Source organism: Ochotona curzoniae, unplaced genomic scaffold, assembly GCF_017591425.1.
Source record: "Ochotona curzoniae isolate NIBS_2020 unplaced genomic scaffold, NIBS_Ocur_1.0 scaffold_3171, whole genome shotgun sequence".
Lineage (NCBI taxonomy): Eukaryota > Metazoa > Chordata > Mammalia > Lagomorpha > Ochotonidae > Ochotona > Ochotona curzoniae.
In genome coordinates, this window is record NW_024467104.1 from 748,401 (window position 1) to 761,857 (window position 13,457).

Genomic DNA, 13,457 nt, shown 5'->3' on the forward strand with positions numbered 1-13,457 from the left:
GCCATTATTTGTGTAATGCAGCATATTTTAAAAAATGTAATGCATATGTGTTCAGAGAAGAAAATGAATGATACTACAAGTATGAAAATCCTACATGTATAAAGATGATAGTAAAACAGGCTTGTATTAGCTTTTATGCTAACATGTTCAGCAAGGCAGACAAAGATGTGGAGAAAATAATTATTCTTCTCTTTGTTATGTATACTTTAAATAGCAATGTGATTTAATGTGGTTATTTTGTGCATGCCATGACATTTTAATCAGTTACACCTTCTCTGAAACCTGAGCAATGAGCATGTGAAAAAAAAATTCTAATTTATTCTAAGTAATCATGGCATGCCTTAATTTCTGCACAAAATTAATTCAGGACAGAGTGCTCAGAAGTTGAGCTGGGATCTCATGGAAGACACCAACCAAGCCCAAACTGTTCATGTGGTGGAAACACAGTGTGTATTCCTCTGTTTGTAGGACATGCATATGAATGATAAAAAAAAAATTAAAGCAAAGAAATGATGAGAAAGGATAAAAGTGAAATTCATGAATCCATATTAAGTCTATTAATAAAATTGTAGAAATACTTTGACTCTTTCCTGGAAATAATGCCAAAAAGTTTAAGTGATATTTCCCAGTTTTGAGACACAGGCCATAGCAAGAAAGCTTAAAGGCAAAGGTAAATGAAAAGAAGGCACTGTATAAGCAACATAACTTTACAAAATGAAAGAGAACGACTGCCAAAAGAAAGTAATTGATACACCAGAGACAAGGCACTCTTGGGGAAAATTATACTACTCATTTTAAGAGTAGTTAATAATGGAAATAAAACAATAAGATTTTAGAATCTGAGTGACTCTATGAAAAAGAATACCTTAAAAGGATTACAGGCAAAAAAAATCACATATACTATTGTAGCACTCTTCATGCCTCTCTTTAAAGGTAAGCTATAATATTATAATCTATGTAATTAAATAAAGCTAAAATTGGTTCTAAATCTGAGGAACAAGTTTCAGCTACTAAAATAGAAGCATAAGGAAATCTAACATTAATCTGAAAATTGCTTAACATATACCATGCATCTGTTTTATAAACTAAATATCAAGTTAAAGGAAATCAGATGATATCAAATAAGAATATAGATGCCGTTAACAAAGAGGATCCATATAAGATACTCTTGAAAAAACTGATGCAAAAAAAAAAAAACAAAGCAAAAAGAAAACATATTTGATCACTTGTATTTGACAACATACAATGAGTGAAGGGAATTAGGTGATTGGGGTTGGAAGTATAAAGACGTAATATGTTACAGAGATAAAAACAGACAAATATTTGGTTTCTAAAGTTGAAGAAAAAGCATTAAGAAAATGCAAAGCCATGTCACACTGGATCATACTAATATGAAGAAACAATCATGTTTTGTCTTCTTTTGTGATTTAGCAATGTCCACGTGCTGTGGACACCCATATGGAATCAGTACAATTTCGTTTAGATTTAACCAACATTATAATTTTTGAAGCTATTAGGAATTGGAAATAGAGAAAGGGCATTTCATTTACTTATAGACAGTCACAACAAAGAGGAATACCACATGTTTAATAAAGCAAATATGAAGAAATGTATTGTAAGGGAATGGCCATACTCTGGGTTAATAATTAGTTAATATTCATCATATATTAACAGTGGTTCTACATAAGACTGCCATGCATACTGCTAGCAATGTTTTTCATATTTAACATGGTTATGGGTTAGGTCACAAAAGAGCAAGGGATTTTTTAAAGATAAATTATTCTTACTGGAATATGAAAGAGAGACGTTCAAATGCATTTGGAGTCAATATACAAAAGCTGGGGGAAAAGGAGATAGAAAATTACAACTACAAAAGAGTAACATACCTAGATAAAACAACAGAATTAATCTGTATTATAATCCAGCTCCATGAACTTATTATTTTAAAGATAAGTCTAGAACATGCTAATATGTTCTCTTGATTGGATTTCTAACTGCAGGCAATTTCTGAAGCTTCAAATGTCCTTTCCAGGAATAAGTATTGGTATAAAGAATCAAAGATACTGTTTTTGTAGTCTTGCCTCATCCAGGTAGTTTTGGAGGACACTATAATTTAATTTTGAATCAATTAACCATCCTGAATTTGCTGTATTTACAGATGAAGAGCATACTAAAACAGAAAAATTCAACACTACATACACGGAATTTATCCTGCTGGGGTTTTCTGACATTCCCAGTGCCCGGTGGGTTCTTTTTGGGATATTTTTCCTCCTATATCTGACAATCTTGTTGTGCAACAGCATCATTATATTAATAACTGTGATTGACCCCATTCTCCAAACCCCCATGTATTTTTTCCTTGGCAATTTTTCCTTCCTGGAAATCTGCTATGTAACTGTCACCATCCCACGGATGCTCATGGATCTTTGTACCCAGAAAGGAAACATCTCGTTGCTTGGTTGTGCTGCACAAATGTGCTTTGTGCTTTTGCTGGGAGGCACGGAGTGCCTTCTGCTGACAGTGATGGCCTATGACCGCTACGTGGCCATTTGTAGCCCTCTGCACTATCCTTTGGTCATGAACCACAAGGTGTGTATTCAGCTGGTGGCTGCCTCCTGGGTCTTTACAACACCTGCTGTAGGGCAAACATGGCAGATTTTTTCTTTGCCCTTTTGTGTTTCTAATAAAATAAATCAATTTTTCTGTGACATCCCTCCAATCCTTAAGCTTGCTTGTGGTGACACATTTGTGAATGAGATGATAGTCTTTGTTGTGGCAGTGGTATTTGTCATGGTTCCATTTATGCTGACTGTTGTTTCCTATGTCAAAATTATTTCCAGTATTCTGAAATTGTCATCAGCCAAAGGGAGGGCTAAAGCCTTCTCCACCTGCTCCTCTCATCTCACAGTTGTAGTTTTATTCTATGGAACAGCTGGCATCACTTACTTGCAGCCCAAACCAAATCATTCCGAAGGAATGGGGAAGCTAATCTCTCTTTTCTATACCATTTTGATCCCAACTTTGAATCCTATTATTTATACTCTGAGGAACAAAGACATCATGTCGGCACTGAGAAAACTACTGAATAAATTATTGACTTGAAGCAGATAGCTAAAAAAAAAAAAAATTACTTAACCTGTGTCTTCATTGGGTATTTGCCATGACTAGAAAAAAATGCAAAACTGTTGACCATGTTTCTGAGTCATACTAACTAATATGATAAGAGCACACACACTGTATAAAGAATTTATGTTATAAAGTTTAGTTACCCACAGCAGTGTAACTGGGGAACAAATTTACTGAAGTGTAAGTGTATCATTTTGAAGATTAATGATTCCTCTCTTTGCTAATGGTTAAGTTATCTGAAAACAGGAAAAGCCGCCTGAAGGTGTCATATAATCAGTACCAGATGTTACCGTAACAATAATTTTTAACTTACTACTTTCAGGTTAATATTCTACTTTTCTGTGATCCTTCTGTTGGATTTACTCAATGAAAAACACAAAGTACTAAATGGCGAAAAAGAGTGCTACTTCTTTCTGTTAATTTTAACTAAACCACAGAAGAATTCATCCTCTATTTCTGAGTTTACTCTGTTCCCTTTATATTGTTATCTCCTCCCAATGTAGCTTCAAGAATTGCATTGGTAATAACTAATCAATATAATCAGCCATGATTGCAATCACCTTGAAATCTGTATAACTGTGTATATTGAGCTCGGTGCTGGCCCATGACATATGTCTCCACACTGAATTTGCACGTGTAAACTTATTTGTAAATTTGATCTTTACAAATATGGTTAAGTTAAGGCTTTTGAACACACATCATCATGGTTTGAGGTAACACAAAATTAATTAATAGGTGTTTTTATTAAGGGAAACAAAGATTAATGAATTTCTTGATAAGAGAAACAGAGAATCTGAGAGACACACCGTATGCAAATAGAAACAAAGACCTGAACAAATCAGCTACAAATCAAGCAGGGCAAGTGCTGCCAAAATCCAGGAGCTGAAGTCAAGCCTTAATGGAACTGTGATATTAGCCATTGTTCTAAGAAATGTGAGAGACGAATTTCTATTTTTTAACCTATTAATTTTTGATAATTTGTTAGTGTAAACTGTGGAAAAAAACATTATGTGTAGAGTTTTCCAATTAAAATTTTAATTTTGAATCCTCTGCAATGAATTTTTCATGCTTTCAGAACTCTGTTAATATTGGGATGTGTGTGTGTGTATACTTATCCTATGATTTGGGGGGAATATGACATAAAATATTTGTCCTCTCACTTCCAGGCTGAATCATTGAGTCTCTTCTTGTGGCAATAATCCATGCCCGAGAATCTTCACAGACTCCTGTTTGTCTGAGGGAGGTTGTTACACGTCTCTGTTCTGAAATACTGGAGGACAAAGTTGTAGCCAGGGGAACGCACTCCAGCACACTGCTGCAGACTGTGTGTTACATCTAAGCACTGCATAGCACAGAGACTCTAAGAACAGGCTACCTAACAAATCCACTCAATGCATTCTCACTTCCTAACATGAGAAATTATGTAAATGCACATATAACACACACTATTTTTCAAAACAAGGAGAGGATTACAAAATTCCATAAAACATTGTGTACATGCAGGTTGATTGTGGATGGTGCAAACATTAAGGGTGTCCAAGACTGTACATACTGAAAGAGAATATGCCTCAAAGCAGTTGGATTTCACAGGACTCCCACTTGTCAAATATTATGTATTCATAGATAGAATTTAGTACACAAAAAATAATAGGGACAGAACAAGAAGTAATTCAATTTTTTAAGATTTACTTGATTTTTACTGAAAAGGCAGATTTGCCAATTTTTTCCTCCTTAGAAGTCTGTTACATTTCAGTTATACTCTCCAGGATGCTCATGAATCTTGGAAGCCAGCAAAGGGCAATATCTCTCTTGGCCCGGGTCAAGAAAAAATTATAAAAGCAACGCCTGTTCAACAGGCTGAGTTAGCAGAAACAATTCTTTTACAACATGTTCCTTTTGTGCTCAACGTTGTGACCGACTCCCAATATTCTGATTTTGTAGGTGACATATTCATGCTGCTCACATTTCTCCATCCTCTTTACCTGTTGATTAACTATTTAGTTCCTTGCAGTAGATTTTACACCAAAGACAGTATCCTCTATATAGCACACACATGAGAGCCCATACTGATCCTTCTGGTTCTTTATCTGAAAGAAAACATGCCATTGGCCAACTGATTGCCACTCTGTATTCAGATGCAATTAATTTCATAATTACTCACATGCTAATTGGAGAGCTCTTAAATCTAGATTTATGTTGACCAGTTAAGAAGGAAAATATATTATATCACAGTGTTACATTTGCCAACAATTTAATACATCACATATGGCTCAAGGCTAAAACACCTGAAGCATTCATAGTAAGAGCATATGGCAAATGGGTGTCACTATTTTGCTTCTTTTGGACGTCTCCATCAGTTACATCATATTATAGATACTTACTCTGGGTTTCAATGGGCTATTGCCTTATCTTCTGAAAAAGCTTCTGCAGTTATTCAACATTTGTATGAATGCTTTAATATAATGGATCTTACCCATACTATTAAGACTGATAATGGTCCTACCTATCACAGTAGTTCTTTTCAACAGTTTTTATATTGTTTGAACATTAAGTATGTTACTGGTATTCCTTACAATTCTCAAGGACAAGCCACAGTAGAACAATCTCATCACACATTAAAAACTATGTTATTTAAAGTAAAAGGGGGAGACAGGAACCCAGGGATGATTCTAAGTAAGCCCTATTCACTCTAAACTTTTTAAGTGAAAATTCAGAAAACCTTTCCTTTGCAGACACTCACTTTAGTGTTGGGACTAAATGGCCTCCAACAGATGCACAACCTATTTGTGCATACTGGAGCTCATCAGTGGGAAAAGTGAAATGTCAAGGTTTTTGGGCCGAGGCTATGCTCTTGTCTTCTCAGATCCTTTGCAGCAGTGGTTACAAGTTTGGTGGCTACAATATCAACATGAGCAAGTGGAAAAGGCCTGATCTAGAGCCAGCAGAGGAGGAGATGAGAAAAAATGACCATATCAACAAAGGTAACTTGTCAAGCAACTGAAAAGGCAAAACTTCCTACATGGGTCAGCTGAAGAAGCTTGTACAACTAGGCAAATGTGTGGTGTGGAAGACAGGGCAGGATCTAAATTCTGAAACACTTTTTTCTGACAATATTAGCTGTAATGATGATGGCATCCACATCAGCTAATGTGAGTAACGATGCATATTGGGGTTATGCTCTACAGCCTCCGTTAAACAGGCCCACTACATGGTGGGATCCACCTATACCTGTGTATGTTAACGATTCTACAAGGCTTTCACGTCCTTTTGATGAATGAGGGCCATTAATACCTGTGTAAGAAGGAATTTTCTTATCAGGAAAGTATGAATTAGGCTCAGAGGGAATTCCAGTATGTATTGGGGCTGGAAATCATGGGTCTCACGTAGAGAACCAGAAATCCGGCAGACGATTAGTATTTGCTATGGAAATGTTAGAGAGCAAAGCCCTATGGGCTCTGCCTAAAGTAAAATGACAGAAAAACAACTACAGTACTGTAAAGTGATTGATACAATAGAGACCCACGTAAGTTCATCAGATTCTTTCATCGGCGTGGAGGGGGAGTGGCTGTCCCTTCTCCTTATATTCCAGGATGTCCCAATCAAAGTCACACATGGAAATTGGTAAACATATTATACTCTATGAAAACATGGATTGGGTATGTTTCACACAGTGGTGGTGAGTTTTCAGCATCATTCAAAATATACTCCCCAGTGTATACTCAGGTATGTGTAAGACTGCCCTTTGTACTACTTAAAGGAACTATAAAATGGAACAAAACTATGGGACTGTTGCGTGTATTAGTTGTGCCTTATTTACCTGCATTAATAACTCTATTCCTGTCAGTTTCTCTCATGAGTCCATCTACATTTTGACAGCTTACGTAGGTGTGTGGATTCCTGTCTGACTGGCAAGAACTTGGGAAGACTCTCCCTCCCTCCTAATGTTGCACACCTTATTACAGAACTGAAAAGAATAACAAAATTGGAGTGCTGAAAATCATTGCAATCACTTGCCACGGCTGCAGCAGCAGGACTTGCCTTACATCAATGAGTTCAAAGGGCATATCTTGTGCAACAATGGCAAAAGGACTCAGTACATTTATGGGTGACTCAGCGATTCTCATGTGCTGAAGCTGCTGCTCTTGAACCTGCTGCTTTGTCACTGGGTGATCAGTTGCGATCTATCACAAAACTATTATTCCTTAAGTGCGATTGGAATTTTACTTCAGTTCATATAACACCTGTTCCCTGGAATAAAAGTCTTTTTCTTTGTGATACAGTTAAGTGTTATTTAAAAAATCATGGCAATGTCACTGCTGATACTGGACATTTACAGGCCTCAATTTCTGAAATTTTTGATAAACAATTAAGAGAAATTTCAGCAGCTCATTTACTGGAAAGCATTGCCACTGGTGTTTCAGCCTTGGAGCCCTTTAATAGAGTTAGTCATTGGGCTTCAGGCCTGCTATTTACACTAATTCTTGTTTCCTTATGTTGTCTTTGCCTCGTTTGCAGGCAGGTCATGCAAATCCAAACCATAACTCATCATCAAAATGCAGTCAATGTAATCATGCTTCAAAATATAAAAACAAGGGGAAATGAAGGAGCTGAGTGCATCAGTGGGCAGGGAGCTAGTCCCAAGCCAGGGACACTTGGACTCGTGTCTAACCTTGGAACACCAGTGGAGTTCTTTTGGAGTATAAAAGTCTCTGTATTCTCAGATAAAGTGTATCATCCTGAAAGTTCAGAATATTAAAATAATTTCTCCATTGAGCTTCTTGTCAGTTCGGTTAATCTTGACTCCCAACCCCACCAGGTTCATTGCTGGTCTGAGGTCTTGCCTGTGCTTGTGGTTCCTGCATGCTGCTTTTACATGACCCATTTCATCTTGGCATTCACTGGCTCTGCCCAGACAACCCCCAGTCCCAGCTTAAGTTCAGGGGTACTGTAGCCAATCACCCTGGCCATCCCAACAGTCCCAACCTTAATGTCAAATGGTGGATATTCCATCTCAACGTGGCCTGGCCTGAACCCCATCCTGCCTCTCACACTTGATGGTAGATGTTTTAGATTGGCCTAGCCTGGCCTGCCCCCATACCTTACCCACATGTATAAGGATGGGTGCAGTAGCCCAACCCGGCCTGAACTACATCAACCTCAGTTCTCATGCTCACCAGCAAGAGCAAAATCCTAAAAGGGAAGTTCCCTCAAGCTCCCCTAGCAGACCAGTTCCCAGTCATGGATTTTACATAATGGTTGGTGTTTGGCTAAGCCTGATTTGGTTCACCTCCAGTCCCTATCTTCACAAGCAGGTACAGAGGTTTTTCCAGAGAAGGCCATTTCCTTTTTGGCTCTCACTTGTGGGTGCTATAGCCCACCCTTGCTTAGTCCACACTCAGAACCGGCTCTCATGTGGATCATTGGATGCCACGATTTAGCTCATCTTGTCCCACACACACTCGGGTCCCATGAATGCCAGTGGATGTTGGAATCTAGCCCAGTTTGGCACATCCCCAGTCATAGCCTGCAAGCATACTAATGAATGTTGTAGCCATAACCAGCCTGATCTGGTCCAATTCCTAGCTCATGTTCTCAACAGAAGGAACTAAAGCCCAGCAGAAGATCCCCTTAGCTCCATTACCATGCTGCTCCCAGATGCAGACCTTGCTGGTAGTTCTCTAACCCAGCCATCCATGATTTAACCTCTGTCTTGTCCCTTGCCATTGGATGCTGCAGCCATGCCAGGCCTGGCTCATTCCCAGTTCCAACTCTTACTGATGGGTGTTACAGCCTAGCCCTGCTCAGCCTGCCCCCATTCATGATTCTTACACAAACCAGTAGTTATGATAGCCTACCCTGACATGACCTGTACACTTTCCTACCTCCTGCATGCCAGTGCACTATATTTTGGCCTGATCTATCCTGGTCTACCGTCCCAAGTGAGACTACACATCTGCAGACCAGTGGAGCACCCTTCTCTGCTGGGGCCCACACCCACCCAGCTCCAACTCTCTCACTGATGCAAGTTACAGTGTAATGGGAGAGTTCCCCAAGTGCCCCCACCAGGCCCTCTGCCAATCCCAATCTCAAGCATGCTAGTGGACGTTAGACACTTAGTAATTTAGTCATCCTCTCAGTCTCAGCTTTTGTGTGTGTGCTGGTGGATTTTGTAATCCAGTCTGCATAACATCCAAATCTTGAGTACACCTGTAGTGTAGCCTGAACCAGTCTGATCAGACAACAATCACATTTCACATACATGTTGGTGAGTTCTGTGGTCATGCCTAGGTTGGCTTGCCACCAAACCCAGGAAAGTTCTCTAGTTTCCCTGCTCCGACACCACTGGGTCTCAGATCCTTTCTTACCTGCAAGTAGTAGTGCGAGTGCCTCAGCAGTCATTCCTCACGTGGACCGTTCTCCCTCAGCAGATGATCTTCTTTTTTTTTTTTTAAGATTTATTTATTTATTGGAAAGTCAGATATACAGAGAGGAGGAGAGACAGAGAGAGAGGAAGATCTTCCACCCGACGATTCACTCCCCAAGTGAGCACAATGGCCGATGCTATGCTGACCCGAAGCCAGGAGCCTCTTCTGGGTTTCCCATGCGGGTGCAGAATCCCAAAGCTTTGGGCCGTCCTCGACTGCTTTCCCGGGCCACAGGCAGGGAGCTGGATGGGAAGTGGAGCAGCCGGGATTAGAACTGGCACCCATATGGGATCCTGGCGCATTCAAGGTGAGAACTGTAGCCAGTAGGCCACGCTGCTGGGCCCAGAAGATGACCTTCTTACACATCCCCAGACTCCCTTCCCTGACCAATCCACCACCCCCATGCCAGTGAACATCAGGCTCCCCAAGCCTGCTTATGTGGCCTGCTGGGCTGCTGTCCTTCTCGGCTTACTAGGGCCTGTGTACCATGATATGTGGGTCCAAAAGCCCCATTTGCTGGCATGTTGGTTTCTAGCACAACATTATCATCTGTTTCACATATATCTTTGAAAGAAATATAATAGGCAGCTATCCTGGCACACTAGTATAGTTAACACAAATTTGGAATTAACCAGGGCCAGAATGTCCAAAATGGATTAACTTTTTTTCTCCAAATAGTGTAACACTAGTTTTGCACAAGGCAACCATGACATTTGTTTATACCTTGGGAAAGTATTTCTTTTTAAATATCAATCCAGGGAATAAACCTTATCTCTTAGAAATTCATTGTTTTTAGATATAAATGATTTATTATGTGATTATGGTGTATGAAAAATTAATGTCCTTACTTGTGTCAGTATGAAAGAAAATATCTTAGCAATTTCAATTATCACATTAAACACATTTTTTTGCTTTGTTAGAGAAATAATAGATTTATTTCAATGAACAAAATTTTTATTTCAATATCCACATTGAACACAGATATTTGCTTTATTTATTAGAGCAATAACAGATTTTTTTCAATGAACAAAATTTTTAGGAACTGAATTTAGAAACAGAATACTATTTCAACACTTACCTACAATATACACTTATGGCAACATTTTAATTTGTGTGGCTATATATGATGTACAAGGTATATGCAAAATACCTATGTTAGTATAACAGATACATAGTTCCTTGAAAATACATTCCCCCTTTCCTAATTTTTGTGTCTCTTTTATTATCTCCTGAAAATGCATTTTAGAAAAGTAACAAGTTGCTCCTGGTAGTAAAAGCATGTCTGACTATTTGAAGATGGCGTTCTTTTTCCAAAGTCTATTATATATGTACATATTATAATAAAAGTAGTAAAGCCATGCCTGAAAGTTATAAAATATTTAATCATATAAATGAATCCCAAACAATGCTCAATGCTATTGGTGTCAACAACATTTATAAAACTACATTCCAAAACATGATGATCATTTTTTTAAGAGGTAACTTCTCTGTATATCCATTGCTTGACCAATGTTGCTTTTCAGGTATATTTTAAAACTGGTTGTCATAAATCAGTGAAATAAATTCTGTGATTTCTAGGGAAATATGTATGATCATTGAATCTGTTATATTAGCCTCATCAACGATTCTTAGATTGGGTATTGCACAGGATTATCAATGGAGTATTTTGATATTTGTTGACAAGCATCACACATGTAACTTCAATAGAGACACCACTCAAGCTTACAATTCAGATTTTTTTGTAAGTCATCACTACTGTGGAGACAGACTGGAGTCAGATTTCTCCAGCAATTATATTACAGATGCAATTAAAACAAGTTCCTGAATGAAGGTATCCTCTAAATTGATTACAGTAAGTTACTTACCTAGTAACCTCCCCAAAGCAATTGTGACATCCTTGTTCCTTAAAGTATATATCATGGGGTTAAACGTGGGAGTCAGAACTGTATAGAACAGAGAAAGCACTTTGTCAGTTCCTGCTGAGTGAGTGCTGTTGGGTCTTAAGTAAGTAATGATGGCTGACCCGAAGAATAACATCACCACTGTGAGATGAGATGAACAGGTGGAGAAAGCTTTGGCTCGACTTGTGGCTGATGGCAACTTACAAACTGTAGAGATGATTTTAATGTAGGAAGTGAGGATTAGCACAAATGGAACCGAGACCAACACCACTGCGGCTAAGTAGACCATCATCTCATTCACAAAGATCTCCCCACAAGCCAGCCTGAGGACCGGGGGGATGTCACAGAAGAAGTGGTTGATTTGGTTGGAACCACAAAAGGGCAGAGAGAAAATCTGCAGTGTCTGGCCCATCTGCACTGGGACCCCACTGATCCAGCAAGCAGCCACCAGCTGGGAACACACTTTGTGGTTCATGATGACAGGGTAGTTCAGAGGGTTACAGATGGCCACGTAGCGATCATAGGCCATTGCAGCCAGCAGGAAACACTCAGTAGCCCCAAATGTAAGGAAACAGAACATTTGGGTAGCACAGGAGAATAAAGAGATTGCCCTCCGCTCAGTTCCAAGATTCCTGAGCATCCTGGGCAGTATAACTGAAACATAACAGATTTCTAAGGAGGAAAAATTGGCAAGGAAAAAGTACATGGGGATGTGAAGAGTAGAGTCCACTTTTGTTATTAGTATTATGATTCCATTGCCCAACAGGATTACCATATAGATGAGTAAGAAGAAACCAAAAAGAAACCATCGGAGATGTGGAACATCGCAGAAACCCAAGAGAACAAATTCCACCCACTCAGTGACATTTTCTTCTTGTGATCTTTGCTGGAGCTTCATCTGTAGAAACAGGAAAACGAGCATGGACTCTGTTCTCTAGACACATCTGAGCACTCACATCAAGACTTATGATGGCTGCAGTTTTCGCTATTCTTAGGATGTTACCATGTAACTGCTTCACATGTTCCTTCTTTGAAGCCTGTGAGGTACCACTGCACACACTTCCTGAAATTTCTTTCCATCCTGCTGTCTGCTAGCATTCATGATAAGCCAAATTGCTACTGAGCTTTTACCCAGCACAGACACAGTGATAATCAGCAAACACTCAAGATCAATACAGAACTTTTGCACATGACTCAGATTCCCTTCAGTTTCATTTGCCTGTTTCAACTCTTCCTTTCCTCCCATCATCACTTCATTTGATCATTACTGTTTTGACTATAGAGATCATACCTCTAATTGACTTTAATCAGTGACAGACTGTTTTATTGCATGCAACACAAAAGAAGTCTATTTTTGTAGGATACTTCTTGGGGCCTAGGAAGGGTTTTATTTGGAGAAGGTAGTCACATGGGGACATGGACTTGGAATAAAAAAATACGGACCTAGGGGAAACAGCTGAAGACAGAATAGTATAAAAATCAGTGTAGGTAACTGGGGAGATGGGTAAAGATACGGGGCTGTCAGGTTGTATTTTTTTGGCTCTGTGCCCTAGGACAATCTCTGCTCTTCATGTTATCCAGATCCGACAGGTGTCTTGCCCCTATACTCCATGCTATTGCCCCTCTGTACAGTGCTCAGAGGATTGGGTCTCTCCTACATTCCTTGGCATTGCTTTAATTGAGCAGTACCATTCTTTTAGTTTTTAGGTTTTTTAAAATTTTTGCATACAGAGAACAAATCTGAAATTTCATATTTAAAAGCATGCTACTTTGCTCTATCGTGCCTCCCTCTCACGCTGCATCCAAGGCATCTCTCAGCTCTGCTCTTCACTAGTCCCAGTCCTGACTCACTTCTCCACCTGATGATCTGGACTTTGTGCATCAGGCACTGTATGCAATGACTGTGGGACACAGCCCTCCAGAGATGGACCGGAGCTGAGGCAGGGACCCACTGCCTACATTCTGGAGCACTTCATGCAAACTGCTGAGGCTTTCCACACTACAG

The 13,457-nt window shown here is 39.3% G+C and overlaps 2 protein-coding genes across 2 annotated transcripts; one reads left to right on the forward strand and one right to left on the reverse strand.

The window, feature by feature from the left end:
- Nucleotides 1-2,133: 2,133 nt before the first annotated feature.
- On the forward strand, nt 2,134-3,102 carry LOC121172245 (olfactory receptor 10AG1-like; the record flags this gene model as incomplete). The annotated part of the gene is made up of 1 exon (XM_041004099.1): nt 2,134-3,102. A coding segment is annotated over one exon (969 nt), but the record flags the coding sequence as incomplete, so codon positions are not given.
- Nucleotides 3,103-11,408: 8,306 nt separating this feature from the next.
- LOC121172323 (olfactory receptor 10AG1-like) lies at nt 11,409-12,350 on the reverse strand. Its single transcript, XM_041004177.1, has one exon. The coding sequence runs from the start codon at nt 12,348-12,350 to the stop codon at nt 11,409-11,411; it is 942 nt and encodes a 313-aa protein (XP_040860111.1).
- Nucleotides 12,351-13,457: the final 1,107 nt, after the last annotated feature.

What these genes read in the sequence shown, in the direction of transcription:
- LOC121172323 (XM_041004177.1), bottom strand. Translation starts at nt 12,350, where the DNA reads ATGAAGCTCCAGCAAAGATCACAAGAAGAAAATGTCACTGAGTGGGTG.